Source organism: Oncorhynchus tshawytscha, linkage group LG21 (genome assembly GCF_018296145.1).
Source record: "Oncorhynchus tshawytscha isolate Ot180627B linkage group LG21, Otsh_v2.0, whole genome shotgun sequence".
Taxonomy (NCBI): Eukaryota; Metazoa; Chordata; class Actinopteri; order Salmoniformes; family Salmonidae; genus Oncorhynchus; species Oncorhynchus tshawytscha.
The window spans coordinates 13,319,784-13,339,986 of record NC_056449.1 but is presented as its reverse complement, the minus strand read 5'-3'; the positions used below and the strand labels follow the sequence as shown (position 1 = coordinate 13,339,986).

General features: G+C 43.9%; 1 protein-coding gene across 6 annotated transcripts in view; it reads right to left on the bottom strand.

The window, feature by feature from the left end:
- Positions 1 to 1,263: 1,263 nt before the first annotated feature.
- LOC112220977 (transcription factor COE3) overlaps positions 1,264 to 20,203 on the bottom strand; it is a 105,897-nt gene continuing 86,957 nt past the window's right edge. For 2 of the 6 annotated variants that reach the window (XM_042303104.1, XM_042303103.1), the window contains exons 12-16: positions 11,268 to 11,333; positions 10,707 to 10,881; positions 5,948 to 6,130; positions 4,267 to 4,467; positions 1,264 to 3,582 (exon numbers count right to left, since the gene is read on the bottom strand). In XM_042303104.1, coding sequence (XP_042159038.1) covers positions 3,551 to 3,582; positions 4,267 to 4,467; positions 5,948 to 6,130; positions 10,707 to 10,881; positions 11,268 to 11,333 — 657 coding nt within the window. In that variant the 3' untranslated portion in view covers positions 1,264 to 3,550. Of the gene's footprint in view, positions 3,583 to 3,713; positions 3,777 to 4,266; positions 4,468 to 5,947; positions 6,131 to 10,706; positions 10,882 to 11,267; positions 11,334 to 20,203 lie in introns of all 6 variants that reach the window. The other 4 variants (XM_042303108.1, XM_042303106.1, XM_042303105.1 and 1 more) reach the window with 3 other exon arrangements.

Genomic DNA, 20,203 nt, shown 5'->3' with positions numbered 1-20,203 from the left:
TAATCCATCCACCTGACAGATGCGGCATATCAAGAAGCTGAATAAACAGCATGATCATTACACAGGCGAACCTTGTGCAGGGGACAATAAAAGGCCACTCTAAAATGTGCGGTTTTGTCACACAACACAATGCCACAGATGTCTCAAATTTTGAGGGAGCGTACAATTGGCATGCTGACTGCAAGGATGTCCACCAGAGCTGTTAGCAGAGAATTTAATGTTAATTTATCGATGTCCAACCGGCCTCACAACCGCAGACCAACCGTGTAACCACACCAGCCCAGGACCTCCACATCTGACTTCTTCACCTGAGGGATCATCTGAGACCAGCCATTCGGACAGCTGATGAAACTGAGGAGTATTTCTGTCTGTAATAAAGCCCTTTTGTGGGGGGGAAAAATATATTCTGAATGGCTGCACCCCTGCCCAGTCATGTGAAATCCATAGATTACTGCGTAATGAATTTATTTAAATTGACTGATTTCCTTATATGAACCGTAACTCAGTAAAGTCGTTGAAATTGTTGCATGTTGCGTTTACATTTTTGTTCATTATAGATTTGTAGCTAAACCCCTCATAACATTCACATTTTATTAATTTAGTCGACGCTCTTATCCAGAGTGCCTGGCCCGACACTTTTAACCGCTAGGCTACCTGCCGCCCTAAGCAGAATGAACTCCAATACAGAAGATATAACCAACAATACAACATTGTTTTTTGAGGCCAAATGTATTCTTTATTAGTCTGTTTCTGTACAAAAACTACTGGATCACAGAAAGAAACATGCATCTATTTACAACATGGTCAAAGACAGAAAAGGAGAAGCTGGAGAGATCCCCCCCTCATTTGTATTCTGAAGACATGAATTAAACATTGTGCTTTGATACACTTTGATGGTACATTTCATATTTCACATAGATGCAGTACCTCTCCCCTTTTCACATTGAATTAAACATTGAGAAAGTACACTTTACAATTTAAAAAACCTCTGCTGAAAACCAGGGCAGCAAAAAGCAAGCTTTCTACAACTATGACAAAACATTTTTTAAATCAAGCTATTTAAAACTCAGTATATGGATGGAATGGATACAGGGAATGGGGGTAAAGGGGAGGATTGTGAAAAGTCAGCCAAGATTTAACTTGAAGAGAAAACTTGTGTTTTCATTGAAAATGGGTTTAGAACTCCATGATATTGAATTCAGATGTTTTGTGAAGTGTACAAGTGCACTCTAAAAGACATTCTATGAGCTGGCCTTCAATCTCGTAATTGAAAAATGGCTTTCAAAGAAGCGTAACAGATTTTTCCGTTTTTTTTTTACAAGCCCACATTATGACTACAAGTTGATGCCACCCGATGATTGCCGATGTATGGAAATCACTGCACAGAATTTGCATACAATCAAAGATTTAATCAGGCTCATCATTGATTTGTCACCTATTGTCCACTATTAAACAAGATATGTGGACATTTGGAGAAGGAAGTGCCCTCCAACATATCCCAGTTTAAACTACATCCTCTGCAGCTCAAATGATGGGCCTGTGTTATTAAATTAATCGAAAGCATCAAATTAATGACAACTTTAACTAATTCTTAAACATCTGCAAAAGCATAACTCAAATTCACTAATTAGAGTATCAAAATAATGAAAATGCATTAAGTTGGATCATGTTCTATTGTAAGGCATCAATTATGTCTTGTGTTCTTTTATGTTTCAAAACCATTCCACTGAAATGTGGAGAGAGAACTTGCATTACAGTAAATACAAATTGCATAAGTAAATGATAGATTGTGTGCAACGGCAATAACACCACCACCACCACCAAAAACACTAACATCAAGGTTCCTTGAGAGAGTTGAACCCTACACTTGAGTGGTCCTTCGACAGTTATTGAAGGTTTACTTGGGTTTCAACTTCGCAGCTGATTCGTACAGGCATGTGTATTACATTCATTCTCACCAAAACACAAGGAGTAGGCTTGGGTCCAAATAACATGGGAAAGGAGTTGAATTCTAACCAATGAACTAACAGAGGTTTATGATAGAAGAGTTTTTGAACTAGAGACATTCACATGACAATGACCTTTCCATTTCAGATACAATGACAAAAATGTGAATCCCCCCCAAAAAACATCTTGGTTAATATTTGTACTAGCTTTTGTCTTTAGCTTTTAGTTTTTCTTGCTTGCTAAGATGCATTGCTCTTGTAAGTGCCCCAACTAAAATAGTGCATTAAGAAATAACCATGATAATACACATTTCACAGTAACACAGAAAAGACAAGAAGAACAGGGGGGAAACACAAATGCTGTGTACAAAAAAAAAGTTAAATATAGTATCGGAAATGCATTTTTATACAAAAGTGGTGTAGCATATATCCTGCTTTAAAAGACAGGGTGACCATTTCATGTTTCAACTTTTTTAGTTTTTACAAAAGGGTTGTTCATCTCCTTTTTCAATCTTTTTACAATATCTAAAAGGTATTAAGACATCGAATGTGTTTACATGTATATTTGAGACTATCATTCAGGCCAAAATCACAAAAGGAATCCCAAAACATACTTTATAAATACATACAAAATAAGCACAATCAGAAGAATAACAAGAACTCTGGTACCTAAATGTGATTAAAACTGCTGCAAGCATTTCTGGTTAAAATCTATCAATCAACACACCCCGGAAATATATCTTTTGTACTGTGTTTCAAAAATGGTAGACATCCAAAACCTTTGAACCTCACAACCTTGGGCTGCCCTGGCATGACTCTGGTAGTGGGCAAATATTAGTATAACATTTGCTTTTCTCTCCTTGGCAGAATGTTTGCCAACCCTTTCTTTAGATTAGAAAATTACTGCATTTCCCTTTAAATATGATAAACACACACATTATTAAAAGCTATGGTACACAAACAAAAATGCTATTAGACTTTGACATTAGATATCAATGGTCTTTTGAAGCGGATTTTTTATAGACATTGGGGGGAATTTTCATTGAAACTCCCACCTAATTTGAGTCTGACAATTGACGGAGAGTTTGATATTCTTGGATTCTGCAGTTTTTCCATAGCTGACAGTTTTGAACTGTAGGCCTTTCCACGTTCCCTGCTCACAGTGGTTATATGACTGAAAAGGAACTTGGTTCATTAGAAGATCCAGTCAAATGACTTTTCTTGTTTAGGACTCAGGACAATACTCACACCACAAGGATTAACTACCTGCCTTTCAAATCCACAGTTTATTATTCGCTATATTTTCAGATGAGCTAACCCTTCACACATATATATGTTGGAATGCTATCCATTGGGCAAGGAAAGTCCCAAAATGCAAAGCACAGAAGGAGACGGTGAACTCAATTACTGAACCAACACAAACATACTCTAGTGACATTTTACGGGTTATCGGTTACTGTAATTTTCTTTGTGGTGCTGTTTGCTCTGCTTCCAGGAGTGAAGGGGCTTCATGGTCCTGTTTTGGAGATTGATGAGCTTTAAGCTTCTGTTGTAGAGATTCTGTGAGCCAGTGGAAATGTGGTCTGTCTGGCAGAAGGTCTTCTTCACATAGGTGGGACTATGAGACCTGCCATGGCTGAAAGACAACAGACACGCTGGTTACCTATAAATGTGGCGAGATGTTTTGTATCCATAACATGTTTTGCATCTATAACATTGAAATATAATGTTGTAAGGATACATATCCCATAGAAAATCATTACACACCCTCTTAAATGAAAAGCCGTGTGTTGAGGTAATTATGATATGCATATGGATTTGCTGCAAAACCTAAGAATGACAAAATAATATTTTTCAAATATAATAACTTTTCCAGTCATGTTACATTTAACTAAGGCCTGGATTCAATCTGTATCGCTGAGGTTCGGAGTTATAGTGTGATAGAAATGTAAAGGCAATGTTCCCGCCTTAGCTGAGACTGCATTCACGGTTATAACACTACATATGTCGGCTCAATCGGAAATGACCTTTACATTCCCACCGCACAATCTGTAACGCTTCAGCCATGCATATTGGATCGAGCCCTTATAATCACTCTATGTGAACAAAGATTCTCAGCCAAATGATTTGATTGTGATGAATGTTTTGAAAAGTCACTCAGAGCCAGAAGTTATGGATCAACTTTGACCTTCAATCCACTACTAACTCAGGTCATATCATTTTGTTGTGTGAGTTCTAGCATAACAGGGTATCCATGACATGCCCTTTTCTAACAGTGACCCAGGCAGAAGTGGGCGGGACTGAGGGGCGGGATGCTCACCCTGTAGGCTGCTGCCATTGGTGGTGGTGCAGGTGGGGGGCGGGGAGGTCTGTGGCCGCACGACAGGGGCGAAGGCGCTCTTCTGTTTGACTGCAGAGATCATATGGACAGGAGAGAATGAATAAGGGCCTATGGGTCCACCGGAGAACAGAGGGATGGAGGAGGAGGAGGAGTAGGAGGAGGAGGGGGAGGTGGTTGATCCTAACGGAGAAGACAGACAGACAGAGGTTGGTGAGTGAGTGGACTGAGATGAGCTGTACAGTGAGGGCATGCATGGGGGCTGAGGAATGGATGCCTGCCTGCCTGAAGAAGGGCCAAGGTCTGGAGTAACATGCTCGGAGTAAAAGGTGCTCAATATCTGCAAGTTGATCCATAACTTGAAGGCCCATTTTAGACTTTGACACAAACAATACCTTGTTCTTGAGGATAGCAGCAACCTCCATCCATGTTCACAAACAAATATATGTGTGTGTGCGTGTGTATGCATGTGTGTAGAATGTTAATGGCTGAAATGCTGACTGTGATAATGAAGCAATTTAATTTAAAGCACAATGCATTTGATACCCCATTCTCCCCATACTGGCTTGGTTCATTTCTGTACCTACGAGTTATTGCATCTTTATTCACAAGACATATGAATCCAGTAAAGTATGAAACCCTGAAGCAGCATTTAGCCTCATATCTCACAAATACCGAAATTCAAAATGGAAGTCTAAAATTGATGACAAAATGCAAATTGTATGTATCCCTACATGTAAATAGTTATTTTGTTTTTATCTTCCTTGAACTATTAACGTATTCTTGCTCTGTAAAGTCACAGTTTACATGTTTTGTTACTGATCCAACTGAATGGGTTTGGCCCATAGCATGAATGAATCTATGAGGGTGTTAGTATGTTAGTAGTGTTAAGTAATGAAGGAGATGGAACAAGGTATAGGCAAAGCAGATGAAGACTTGTACAATGCATGGTATAGACAGACAAACCCAACCTTTCCCTTCAGTAGACAATGCATAACCTTCCACATCAAGTGTCAGACAAAAATCCACTTTCAGTTCAGCATCCAGAATTTACAACTACTGGGACACTGTTATTATTTTGGGAGACTTTGCTCTGTGATGCTGTAGCCTAAATAATAAGCAATTCAATGAGTCCCAGAGGTTGACAGTTAGAGTTCAAGACTCTCTCTAAAACAACTGTGACCTCAGAGCAGAATCGTGACACTAAGCATGTTATTTGCAGACTGGTGAAGGAAAAATCAGGGACAGAGACCCTGGAGGGTTCTAGCACTGAGGGAGAGAGAAGGAATCCCAGTGATGTCATCTATGAGATGTGTGTGAGGAATTCCAATGTAGATCCTACAGCAGGTGTCCTCAACACCAGTCCTCTAGAACGCCAGCGGATGCCTCCACTGAATTGACCAATAGTAAACTGACGTCAATTATTTTGTCTGTGAGTCCACACACTTGGCGCCCCAGATCTAAATCAGTCACTGAGTAAACGCAAAGTAAGAGAAGCGCTAGCAGACACTGCGTCCCACACTGCATCCCTCCTGGACTGAATCAGAATACTACTGTCCAAATGAAACCGTGTGCTGCTATCCCACCACGTATAACTAACCAAATGATCCCCCAGTGTTTTGTTACAGTGATGATCATTGAGACCAAATAAGGCTGTACTTACTTGCATAGGGGGAGTTGGCGGCAGAGCCGTTGAGGAAGCTGGGTGAGCCTGGCACCCCCAGGTTGGTCATGCCCGCTCCGTAGCCGTTCATGGTGGACGTGATGGTGTTGTAGTTGGACTGCTGGGGCGTGGAGCTGGGGACGTAGCCACGGGGCGATACACTGTTGGAGTTACGGGAGTAACCTGCACGAAAGGAGGAAATGCTATGGTCAATCCAATGTCATCAAAACCGTGCAGTTTGAACAAGATCCGTTGACAACCTCGAACAGCATGGGCCAAATTCCTATATAGTAAGTATTAAGAATTGCATTGCTCTCCTCCAGAACTAAAACCACCCCTCTCCCCTCATTGTATGAGCACAATTCCCTTTGCACTTCAAATTTGAACAAGGGTTAATAAATATTATGTCAGAAGTGATAAAGCATATGTTCGATTTGGTAAGAGGGGGGTTTTCCAAACTGCAACCGGATTGTAAATGTCCATGTTTCTCCAATGCATTGCAGAGTTGAATCAGACAAAGTGTGGCTTTTGCGAGGGATTGTCCCTGCTGCCACTCCCTCCACCGTTGTTTCTGACATGTGTTTCCCATTGCCTGCACTCTCCCTGATCCCAGGGCAGAGCTCCATCAATTGCTCTCCTGCTGGGAATTGCATTGGCTCAAACCAAAAAGTGGGAAAGGGAGAGAGAGTGGGAGTGGGGAGGATAAGGAAAGTGAACTCTTAGAATTATTGGTGACTTGAGGAACCCTGGAGATCCTCAAGGAACCCCTGGAGTTCCTCAAGGTTCATATTTGCACCTTTGGCTAGGTAAGGGATTCTTGGACGAACCTTTAAAAGTTCAATGTAGCAACGGATTCCTGAAGGAACCCTGGAGTGGAGGCTTGGCGTAGTAGTTTTTTTTTGGCCACCCATTAGAGTAAATGTCATTCCTGTTAACTGTTTTGTTGTTAAGGTTGAACAATTTTGTAACTTCAATGAGGCTAACAGAGGTGTGAGTTCCTCAAGAGCCGATGCAAATCCCAAGATTGGACTAGTTACCACTTTATTACTGTATGTAATCAGCAATGTTAATATTATTAATATTATATTAGAATATATAATATGCATAAATATTCAAGAAACATTTTAGTTTGCAGTGTACCGACTTAACATGAAGAACAGGAATTACATTTATGCCAAAGGGTGACCAAAAATAATAGCCACGCCTCCAACCTCCTCTGATAGCCACGCCTCCAATCTGATAGGCTGCCACCTCTATAATATATTATTAAATAGGTTCAAAATTGAACCACTCCCATCACAAAAAGTTTCCGGTTTGAACCTTTACACAGGGGTTCCTTGAAGACCTTTGTCAGAGGGGTTCAACCTTTTCAACTGGAAAGGTTCCACCAACTGGAATGGTTCCGTCATGAACCCAAAAGGTTCTTCCAGGCCCCTTTATTTCTAAGAGTGTGGGAGAGAAGGAGAGAAGGAGAGAAGGAGAGAGAGGAAGTTTGAGCACACTGTGCTACTTGGCATATTGTGCCTTTCTCTCTGGCCTCCAACTAAGCCCCCAAGTTGGTGCAAGCGCTAGTGCCTCGTGAAGGGGAGAGTGCTATAACGAAGGGAGCACGGGTATTCAATACATCCTAGATGAAGGCCAATCAACTAAAGGCTCTAGGTGGTATCGGGGGGAGAGGGTTAAGGCAACTCCACTCCTCTATTGGGGTGAGACATGAAGGACAGGCCTAGCCTAGGGGGAGCAGTCAGTAACCCTATCCAGAAATCGCTGACTGAGGCAATGACGAGGTCAGCCTCTGGAGGTCAATGAGACCGAGACGCGCCACAATGTAGTTTCCCTATTTGCTCCAGAGGAAACTGTCAGCATAAAGTAAAACAAGTGGAGTGGATGCCTGTTTTAAGACAAATGCCAGAGGAGAAATGACATAATCCATTTTGCTGTTGATGTAAAGCAGATCCATAACGCTGGTCTGGAATTGATTCAGTAAATGACATTCCTCATGCGTTTGATAGGGCTGTATGATCTGCCCTGTATATTAAGGTTTTAATCATAGTGCGTCCTTTCTAGGAGCACAAAGAGGCATTTCATAGTTGTACAACAGTAGGGGGAAATAGTCTGATTCTGGGTTGTAATGTTCCAATGATCACGGACATAAAATATGGCATTATGTATTTTCACGATTTGCTGCAGTCCTGTTCCCATGACCTCATAGATTCCTGTAGGTGTTCTCTCGTATGTCAATGTGAAAAGCAGACGGGTGGAGGGAAGGAGGGATAGAAAAGGGGGAACTAGAACGCTGAGGTGTCAGGGGAGAGAAAACAGCTCTAGATATCGCTCGCATTTCCTCTTTCTATCCATATCCTCGACTCCGACGTGAGCCAATGTGTTCATCACACGTTCAGACATATTTCCTGTGCATCAGTCACAGAGCTGCTTTATCAAAGGAAACAGCCCTCTCTAGGATAGTGTATGTGTGTGCGTGTGTGTGCGCGCGTGTGTGTGTGTGTGCGTGCGGGTGTGCGTGGGGGGCTTTGCATTATAACATATGCTTAATGACATGCTTGTGCATTTTTGAAAGTGTATAAATAGTGATTTCACAGTCAAAGCTGTTAAGAGAGACACACAAACACACACTGCTCCCTGACCCCTTGACCAAGCTACTGTCTCTGGCTGTATTCAGTATCTAAACTCTGGTTGTTTTATTCATGCCACATTGTCTGCATTTCTGAACTCATTATCACCTTCTCATACACTCCCAATGAATAGTGACAGGGAGCTGGTGTCACTGTCTGCCACACACACACACACACACACACACACACACACACACACACACACACACACACACACACACACACACACACACACACACACACACACACACACACACACACACACTCACACACCCGCACGCACACACACGCTTGGATCTGGGGGAATGTTTCACTGAGTGGATGTATGCACAGAGGGCCAGGCCTGGTGTATATGGCTACTAAAAGCAGAGGCGCTGACAGACACTAAAGTATCACTACAGGATAGCCAGGATACGTACAGTGGGGCAAAAAAAGTATTTAGTCAGCCACCAATTGTGCAAGTTCTCCAACTTAAAAAGATGAGAGTGCATAATTTTAATCATGGGTACACTTCAACTATGACAGACAAAATGAGGAAATAAAATCCAGAAAATCACATTGTAGGATTTTTAATGAATTTATTTGCAAATTATGGTGGAAAATAAGTATTTGGTCACCTACAAACAAGCAAGATTTATGACTCTCACAGACCTGTAACTTCTTCTTTAAGAGGTCCTCTGTCTTCCACTCGTTACCTGTATTAATGGCACCTGTTTGAACTTGTTATCAGTATAAAAGACACCTGTCCACAACCTCAAACAGTCACACTCCACACTCCACTATAGCTAAGACCAAAGAGCTGTCAAAAGACACCAGAAACAAAATTGTAGACCTGCACCAGGCTGGGAAGACTGAATCTGCAATAGGTAAGCAGCTTGGTTTGAAGAAATCAACTGTGGGAGCAATTATTAGGAAATGGAAGACATACAAGACCACTGATAATCTCCCTCGATCTGGGGCTCCACGCAAGATCTCACCCCGTGGGGTCAAAATGATCACAAGAACGGTGAGCAAAAATCCCAGAACCACACGGGGGACCTAGTGAATGACCTGCAGAGAGCTGGGACAAAAGTAACAATGCCTACCATCAGTAACACACTACGCCGCCAGGGACTCAAATCCTGCAGTGCCAGACGTGTCCCCCTGCTTAAGCCAGTATATGTCCAGGCCCAACTGAAGTTTTCTAGGGAGCATTTGGATGATCCAGAAGAAGATTGGGAGAATGTCATATGGTCAGATGAAAACAAAATATAACTTTTTGGTAAAAACTCAACTCGTCGTGTTTGGAGGACAAAGAATGCTGAGTTGCATCCAAAGAACACCATGCGTTGGGGCTGTTTTTCTGCAAAGGGACCAGGACGACTGATCCGTGTAGAGGAAAGAATGAATGGGGCCATGTATCGTGAGATTTTGAGTGAAAACCTCCTTCCATCAGCAAGGGGATTGAAGATGAAACGTGGCTGGGTCTTTCAGCATGACAATGATCCCAAACACACCGCCCGGGCAATGAAGGAGTGGCTTCCTAAGAAGCATTTCAAGATCCTGGAGTGGCCTAGCCAGTCTCCAGATGTTAACCCCATAGAAAATCTTTGGAGGGAGTTGAAAGTCCGTGTTGCCCAGCAACAGCCCCAAAACATCACTGCTCTAGAGGAGATCTGCATGGAGGAATGGGCCAAAATACCAGCAACAGTGTGTGAAAACCTTGTGAAGACTTACAGAAAACGTTTGACCTCTGTCATTGCCAACAAAGGGTATATAACAAAGTATTGAGATAAACTTTTGTTATTGACCAAATACTTATTTTCCACCATAATTTGCAAATAAATTCATTAAAAATCCTACAATGTGATTTTCTGGATTTTTTCTCTAATTTGGTCTGTCATAGTTGAAGCGTACCTATGATGAAAATTACAGGCCTCTCTCATCTTTTTAAGTGGGAGAACTTGCACAATTGGTGGCTGACTAAATACTTTTTTGCCCCACTGTACATTGAGGAGAAACATTGGACTAGCAATCACCACATATCCACAGGGGACACCAATACACAGAGAATGGGTGAGAGGATCAGAGGGTGGAGGGTGAGGATCGTGGGGTGACGGGTCATGGTGGGGGGTTGCAGCACTCACCCTGGTCCCCCTGCGAGGCCTCAGAGATGTTGACTGCCAGCTGGCTGCTGAAGGAGTTGACTCCCATCATGCCGGAGTGAGCTGCCGAGCCGCTGAGCGAGGGCAGCTGGTTGTGGCTGCGGGGGACACTGTACAGGGCCTCGGTCAAGTCCGCTGCCCGCTTCAGGATGATCTCCTAGGGGAGGGAGGGAGCGGGGAAAGGTGGAGAGAGAGTTCCATAGGTGATTGTGAGTTTAGGTCGTAAAAAAAGGTTTTGTCATGTACGGCCTCTGGCAGTGTATTTTTGGTGGGTCATTCAGATTAGATTATGGTTGAATATTGGAGTTTTCACAGATGATAGACTCAAGATAAACTACTAATTCTGATATATAGATACTGTACAGATTGTTTTTCCCTGGCTTCAAAATCCGTTAATTTAGTATGTGTATGATCAAAGCATGTTAAAACTCTGGGAAACTGTGTTATCTCTTTACCAAAACAATCAAATAACAAAATACATCTAAATGTTCACTTTTTTTATTTCATTTTTTTGCAATTAAAATGGCTTATATGATGACATACCTGATTATTGTGGGGCATTCCATACAGGGCCTCTACTAAGTCTGCTGATCTCTTTAACAGCACTTCCTGAAACGACACCACATCGCATCTTTACTGTTGACTTCAGTTCATTTAGATTCAAACGTAATATGCTTCACAGTTACAGGAAAGATTCCACACTCATCAAAACTTCTGGATCCTCTAAATTGTTGAAGGTTAGTGGTAAAATCTAGGAGAGTAGACTGTAGAAAATAAATATTTACTGCTTTTATAAACCCACAAAACTAAACCTAAAACATGATCTAAGTAATAATCAAATATTCCATGTTTTCTGGGGGTTTAAATCCCTGTGAAAACTAGCTTTCTGCAAGTGTTGGACCTAGGTTATAGGAGTTGGGGTGATAAAACGAGGAAAACACTCAAATGTAATCATTGTTTGACAGAGTACAAGTCAGAGATGAGCTTTAATGGCACAGCCTATGTGTGATAAACAACCGTAAGTAAGCAGCTGTCTGCATCTCATTTTCATCACCCCCCTTTTTCTCTCTCTCTCACACACACACACACACACACACACACACACACACACACACACACACACACACACACACACACACACACACACACACACACACACACACACACACACACACACACACACACACACACACACACACACACACACACACACACATGCGTGCACACTGAACACATATATACAAGAGTATGTGGACACTCCTTCAAATTAGTGGATTTGGTTATTTCAGCCACACCCGTTGCTGACAGGTGAATAAAATCGAGCACACAGCCATGCAATCTCCATAGACAAACATTGGCAATAGAATGGCCTTACGGAAGAGCTCAGTAACTTTCAAGTGGCTCCGTCATAGGATGCCACCTTTTCAACAAGTCAGTTCGTCGACCTGCTTGAGCTGCCCCAGTCAGCTGTAAGTGCTATTATTGTGAAGTGGAAACGTCTAGGAGCAACAACAGCTCAGCCGCGAAGTGGTAGGCCACACAAGCTCACAGAATGGGACTGCCGAATGCTGAAGCTCCTGAAAATCGCCTGTCCTCGGATGCAACACTCACTACTGAGTTCCAAACTGCCTCTGGAAGCAACGCCAGCACAATAACTATTCGTCGGGAGCATCATGAAATGGGTTTCCATGACCAAGCACCCACACACAAGCCTATGATCACCATGCGCAATGCCAAGCATCTGCTGGAGTGGTGTAAAGCTCGCAGCCATTGATGAATCACGCTTCACTTCGTCTGTCAGTCTGACGGACGAATCTGGATTTGGCGGATGCCAGGAGAAACGCTAACTGCCAAAATTCATAGTGCCAACTGTAACGTTTGGTGGAGGAGGAATAATGGTCTGGGGCTGTTTTTCATTGTTCGGGCTAGGCCCCTTAGTTCAAGTGAACTACAGCATACAAAGACATTCTAGATTATTCTGTGCTTCCAACTTTGGGGCAACAGTTTAGGGAAGGCCCTTTCCTGTTTCAGCATGACAATGCCCCAGTGCACAAAGCGAGGTCCATACAGAAATGGTTTGTCGAGATCGGTGTGGAAGAACTTGACAGACCTGCACAGAGCCCTAACCTCAACCCCATCATACACCTTTGGGGCAAATTGGAACACCGACTGCGAGCCAGGCCTAATTGTCCAACATCAGTGCCTGACCTCAGTAATGATCTTTTGGCTGAGTGGAAGTAAGTCCCCGCAGCAATATTCCAAAATTTAGTGGAAAGCCTTCCCAGAAGAGTGGAGGCTGTTATAGCAGCAAAGTGGGAACCAGCTCCATATTAATGCCCATGATTTTGGAATGAGAAATTCGATGAGCAGGCGTCCACATACTTTTGGCCATATAGTGTACTAACACATTCTCCCAGTCAGACGTCTTGTATTGAGCCCCACAACTCCCTTTTCGAGCGCTCATGTCTCTGCTTGTAGGGGGTGGCCTTTTTGTCACAGCACTAAACAATAGCAAATTGTCATGATCAGAGTGCATCTTCGCCAGCCTCTAATCAAAATGGCTGCCAGTGCACCCTGGGGGGAGAGGGGGAGAGGGGGAGCTGGGAGGGAGCAGCCTGAGGTGGTGGGAACCTATTAACACTTCAGACTGCCTTCGGTGTTTCCGATCCGCCACTTTAGACCCAGGCTTATTAGAGCCACATTGCATGAAATTTGTTGAATTTCCCCTGTCTAATTCACCCCTCCCTCCTGCTCTCTCTCTCTCTCTCTCTCTCATTCACCCCCCTCCTCCATTGTCCCTGGGCTGTTTCCCACTCAGAGGAGGAAGCGTCCAATCTCTCCCCAGCAACCCAGTGGGTCGCCGTGGCAATGGCTCTTAATAACAATAACAGGCCTGATAAATAAATATTGTCTGGTGGAGGAGGAGTCGTTGACACTCGCCGAGGCTAAATGGGGGGACAAACTCTCACACACAGGCATATTCAAACAGCCCAGTATCCTTTCACAGGAAGAATGAGAGGAGAAGAGAAGAGAAGAGAAGAGAAGAGAAGAGAAGAGAAGAGAAGAGAAGAGAAGAGAAGAGAAGAGAAGAGAAGAGAAGAGAAGAGAAGAGAAGAGAAGAGAAGAGAAGAGAGAGGAGAAAAAGAAGAGAAGAGAAGAGAGGAGAAGAGAAGAGAAGAGAAGAGAGAGAGGAGAGAGAGAGAGGAGAGGAGAGGAGAGGAGAGGAGAGGAGAGGAGAGGAGAGGAGAGGAGAGGAGAGGAGAGGAGAGGAGAAAGGGACGAGACATCACAACATGACACAACACGAGAGCGGAAAGGAAGGAGGACAGAGAAGAGGAGTGGGTGAGGTGGGGAGAGCTGGGTTGGTTGTTGTTTCCAGGGCTCTGGGGATGAGAGCTGGTGTTGTGGGAGCCTCTGCTGGAGGTCTCTGGGGTATTACAATGAGGAGGGGCCTCTGTCTGCCTGTCTGGAGCCTGATTGGTTCCTACAACACATCTGGCATTTTCCTTGTGTAAAAAAAAAAGTTTAAGTTGACCAAAAACGCTGTCAAGCGAAATGTGCAGTGCTGTGGTGAACATGGCCGGGAATAACTTTTTTTCTTATCACATAATCATTTAACTATTCCCTCACCGTTAGCCCTGTGTTCCCTGTTTGACAGTGGAAGAGTGCGTGAGGATGCTCTTCTCCCTTTCTGTCCCCCATTTCCCACGACAAAACATGACCTCAGGAAAAAGGATCCAAGTAAAGTCAAATCAGTCTGAGGAATTACCATCTGTCCAGATGGGCAGGCCTGAGTTACAGAGTGAGGAAGGGGTGTGTGAGTTTTTGATAACTTCATGGATTCTCTTCTGAATATATACATCAATGGAAATTAGATTCACTAATATACTGGTTGATTTTATTTTTTCTATGTGGACACGTTTTAAATAAAGAGCATGCGTGAGCGTGTGTGTGTGTTCATACATGTGCCTGTGTGTGAGAGTGTACCTTAATAGAGTTTCACATCTATCTGAGATCCACCACGCCAGACTGCCCTTCCTCTGTGCCCACCTGCCCACCCCAACACTCCTACTGACCCCACAGCTATCCTGCAGACAGATAGACACCCCAACACTCATTCTGACCCCACAGCTATCCTGCAGGCACACAAACACACAGTCACACAGATACACAGTCACACAGACACACAGACACCACCACCCCCACCACAAAAAAAAGCAATAGAGCTCTCGTCAATCTCCACCCCACCCCCAGCTCTACACCCAAACCCTGCCCCCTGTCCCTATCCACTGAGAGAGGGCACAATCTGTCACACCTTGGCACTGCCAACCGCTATACCCCCATGAGGAGTGTATCTCGAACCCCTCCTCCCCTCCTCTCATCCTCTTTCCTCTTATCGTCTCTCCTCTCCTCTCCCCCTCTGGCATGTGCTCGCTTCATTAATCTCCATTATAAAACAGAAGTTAGTTAATGTCTCTGAGGCTTGGCGGCTGCAACACCCTGCCTGCCACAGGGATCTTTGGCAACCCCCTCCCGCCCGATGCCTCAAACCCACACACATAGAGACACACACACACACATTCCTGCCTCTACACACTAGTGTGTGTGTGTTTGCCACAGTCGGTCTCTCCTTTTTTCATTAGGCAATGACAGACACAGCAGCCTTCTCAAGGTAACGACACCTTCGAGGCCTTACTGCTCGTTGGTGCTACTCTGCTTGGGTTTGCGTGTTTTTTGTGTGTTTTTGTGTGTTTTTGTGTGTTTTTGTGTGTGTGTGTGTGTGTGTGTGTGTGTGTGTGTGCGTGTGTGTGCGTGTGTGCATTCAATTGTTTGAAGTGTGTGGCCAGTTTCTGATGCTAAGAACAACCCCCTAAATAACCCCAATCTTGAAAACAAAGGCAAAGAAAAGACTCCTGGAGGACATTCTCCAGAGTATTATCGCAGAATAAATGAAGCACTTCGTTATGTACTGAACTTCCTCAGCTCACTAATCTACAATGGATTCAGCTAATTAAATCCAGACAATAACAACAATTAGATAACCAACTAAGAACAGGCTGCCTGTTCTGAGAACCTTTAGATAACCAATTAAGAACAGGCTGCCTGTTCTGAGAACCTTTAGATAACCAATTAAGAACAGGCTGCCTGTTCTGAGAACCTTTAGATAACCAATTAAGAACAGGCTGCCTGTTCTGAGAACCTTTAGATAGCCAATTAAGAACAGGCTGCCTGTTCTGAGAACCTTTAGATAACCAATTAAGAACAGGCTGCCTGTTCTGAGAACCTTTAGATAGCCAATTAAGAACAGGCTGCCTGTTCTGAGAACCTTTAGATGACCCATTAAGAACAGGCTGCCTGTTCTGAGAACCTTTAGATGACCAATTAAGAACAGGCCATCTGTTCTGAGAACCTTTAGATAAGCAACTAAGAACAGGTCAACTGTTCTGAGAACCTTTAGATAACCAATTAAGAACAGGCTGCCTGTTCTGAGAACCTTTAGATAACCAATTAAGAACAGGCTGCCTGTTCTGAGAACCTTTAGATGACCAATTAAGAACAGGCCATCTGTTCTGAGAACCTTTAGATAAGCAACTAAGAACAGGTCAACTGTTCTGAGAACCTTTAGATAACCAATTAAGAACAGGCTGCCTGTTCTGAGAACCTTTAGATAACCAACTAAGAACAGGCCATCTGTTCTGAGAACCTTTAGATAACCAATTAAGAACAGGCCATCTGTTCTGAGAACCTTTAGATAACCAAATAAGAACAGGCCATCTGTTCTGAGAACCTTTAGATAACCAATTAAGAACAGGCCATCTGTTCATGTCATGTTACTTGACTTGGACCATTGAAAATACATCACAGAATTTGTGACATAACAGTGAGGGTTATCTATGCCTAGGCCTTGTGGTCCTGTAGCTGTTGGGGCGGGGGTGGGAGGCATGTGTGTGGACGTGAGAGATGGGCCTTGCACTGCCTTGTTGTGAACCACACACACATACACCCACACACACACACACACACACACACACACACACATCCACATTCACACTCATAACCCCCCTCCCTTACACACACATACACCCCACCCTCCCAACACCCATATACCCACGCATGCACACACACCCCTCCCTATAGTGACGAGGAGAGACAACGCCATTGGATTCCTGTCAGCGCAAGTGCCGGCAATCAGAGCTCGGGTGCTTTAACGCCGCTGAAAGCTCAGCCCCAATCAATACGGTAATGCACTGCCTCCCAGTTATCATCATAATCTCTTATCACTGGCCCACACCTCTGAGGGGAGAGAGGGGGACGGAGGGAGGGATGGAAGGATGCAGGGATAGAGGGATGGAGGGATAGAGGGGGGATGGATGGAGGGATAGAGGGATGGAGGGATGGTGGGAGAGAAGCAGCGTGACGGCTCATTCAATAATCACCTCAGCCAATGATCTGAAAGATTGAGGAGATGAAGACACTACAGACGTTTCATTGGTGTGTAAAATGCTGGTTTAGTAGTGCTAGTACAAAGTGTGAGTGTCACTTGAATTCAATATAAGGGTAGTATCTTGATTCTTGAAATTACCCATTTGCAATATGAATAAACATCAAACATGGAATATGCAAGGGTGGAAAGATTCACTACATACTCTAGTAGAGAGAGAGAGAGAGAGAGAGAGAGAGAGAGAGAGAGAGAGAGAGAGAGAGAGAGAGAGAGAGAGAGAGAGAGAGAGAGAGAGAGAGAGAGAGAGAGAGAGAGAGAGAGAGCACTCACCACCATGAAGGGGAAGGAGAGTGGACTTGATGGAGGACAGGAGGGAAAGAAAGGAGAATTCTCTCCTCCATCCTCAATGGGTCAACTGCCAGGACGGGATGAGAAGTTGGCCCTACAAGAGACTCCCTCCCTATGTGTGAGCAGGAAGAGTCTGTTCCCAGCCTCTATCCTGGAAGCCTCGACACTGATGTCTTTAAAGCCCTTTCTACCTTGCACCGGGGGAAAAACAGGTTTTAGCTAGTGTATGTCTCTCTTTTATGACTTCAGACAGAGGTGGAAATCATTTCATCCACCATGCTCCATGCTCTCATCTGTATCCAGGCCAAGAGGGAAAGGCACATACAGTATTCTGGAGCGACAGACCACACATCTAGAGAGTGAACGTCTCTTTAGGGTACTTCAGAGCTCCAGGTGGAATAACTCACAAGAAGAACGATATGAAAGAGCAGGAATTATAGAATATCCTAAACTGACTGGGGTCATCTTCAAGTCAGGTCGATTGAGGAAATGAATTCCAATTTGACTCATGAGTTTGAAAATGCCTGTCATTTTCTATGAGGATTTTTTCCCCTCCAATTCATGACTTGGGGCAGCAGGTAGCCTAGTAGTTAGAGTGTTGGGCCAGTAACCGAAAGGTTGCTAGATCGAATCCACAAGTTGCCAAGGTAAAACTCTGTTGTTCTGCCCCTGAACAAGGCAGTTAACCCACTGTTCCTAGGCCGTCATTAAAAATAAGAATTTGTTCTTAACTGACTTGCCCAGTTAAGCAAAGGTTAAATAAAAATTCAAAAAAATACACTTGAACTTCTGTATCTATAAATTGAAATACAATTCATAACCTATCAACTGGAAACCCAGCCTATGTCACTTCCTCTCAGGGGCTACTTTTAATGTGCAGTACTATATAACATTTTAGTGACAATACAAAATAGTATTTCTCTCAAGGAATTGTATGTCTTTACTATTACAGAAAGACATTAATAAGTGCCTTTTTCATGTGAAAATGTTATGGAATGTGCCTTTATCATACTGCAAATAACTGCATCCTCCTTATCAAACATTGGACTGAACATGAGCAAAATCTCTCCTGTAACTCTTCTACCCATCTCACCTAACCCAACCCCCCTGAGCCCCAGCCCGTGCCCCTAGCCCCCAACGCCCCAGTCCTCCTTGCGTCTGCCAGACATATTCCACCTATTTTCTTCCACTGCTTTCCAGGAGCTCAATTATGGGAGGATGGCTCCCTGGTTCCAGAGGTTCCCGGAGAGAAGGGATCAGCAGACCCGGGAGAAGAAGCCTTCCGACAGGTCCCTTAACAATGATAAATCACCCTTTGCCTGGCTCTGCACAGTCGTCCCGCAGCCACCTAGCTGCAACACAAAGGAGCGCTACCTCTAGCTATCACTAGCTACCCCCCCCAGACGATCCCACAGGTGAAGAAGCCGGATGTGGAGGTCCTGTGCTGGCGTGGTTACATGTGGTCTGCGGTTGTGATGCCGGTTGGATGTACTGCCAAATTCTCTAAAACAACGTTGGAGGCAGCTTATGGTAGAGAAATTAACATTCAATGGTCTGGCAACCACTCTGGTGAACTGCACGCTCTGCCAATTACACGCTCCCTCAAAACTTGAGAAATCTGTGGCATTGTGTTGTGTGACAAAACTGCTATTGTCCCCAGCACAAGGTGCACCTGTGTAATGATCATGCTGTTTAATGAGCTTCTTGATATGCCACACCTGTCAAGTAGATGGATTATATAGGCAAAGGAGAAATGCTCACTAACAAGGATGTAAACACATTTTTGCACAAATTTTGAGATAAATAAGCTATTTGTGCATATGGAACATTTCTGGGATTTTTTATTTCAACTCATGAAACCAACACTTTACATGTTACGTTTATATTTTTGTTCAGTGTAGATTAGAGCACAAACTAACAGCTCAGGTCCTGGACTAGATTTAGGGAGTGCAGGCTTTTGTTACAGACCAGCACTAACATTGCATTGAATATAATTGCCCCATTAACCCTGGCAGTTGATTCAGATGTAATGGCCAAACAGGCGGCAAACACATCTAGCCTAAGAGTTCATATAAGGCCAGAACATGCTTTTTCAGCCGTTAACAAATTTTGGCCGACAAGACAGCAAAATCTTCACCTCGGTTAGGTTTTTAGCTCAGTCTCCATTTGTTTGTCTGCTCTGTATCAAAACAGGCCTCCCCGTATGGCAGTATCTTAGGAAAATAGGCCCTCCACATGTAAGGAACGCATCACCATCCAGGTGTCTATTTAAGAGGATTCATAGGCCGTTAAACTTGCCGTGACCTGGGAATGGGTCTTCTACCGCAAAGATCCTGGACCTCGCAAATATGCTGCTGCCTCCCATGCTGAGCAATGAGGGAAGGCTAGAGCTTAAACCACATATCCTCCATAGATCTGGACGGGGAAGTGTCTGCTTGCAGCCAAGGCAGACTGGAAATGAAATTAGAGGCGAACTGATCCAGCCCCAGCCTCCGAGGTCATCAGTGACCAGTTGGCCATGCTTTAGCCCCGGTCTGCTCTGTCTGTCTATCACTGGGGCTAGGGTTCCAGCTCTGGGACCGGCTCGTTGGAGAAGTACGACTGCCAACCTCCTAATCTAATCACTCAAATGGGGTTTCTCAGCTACAAAGGAAAACATCAAAAACAAACAGCCAGTGTTTTCCCCTAT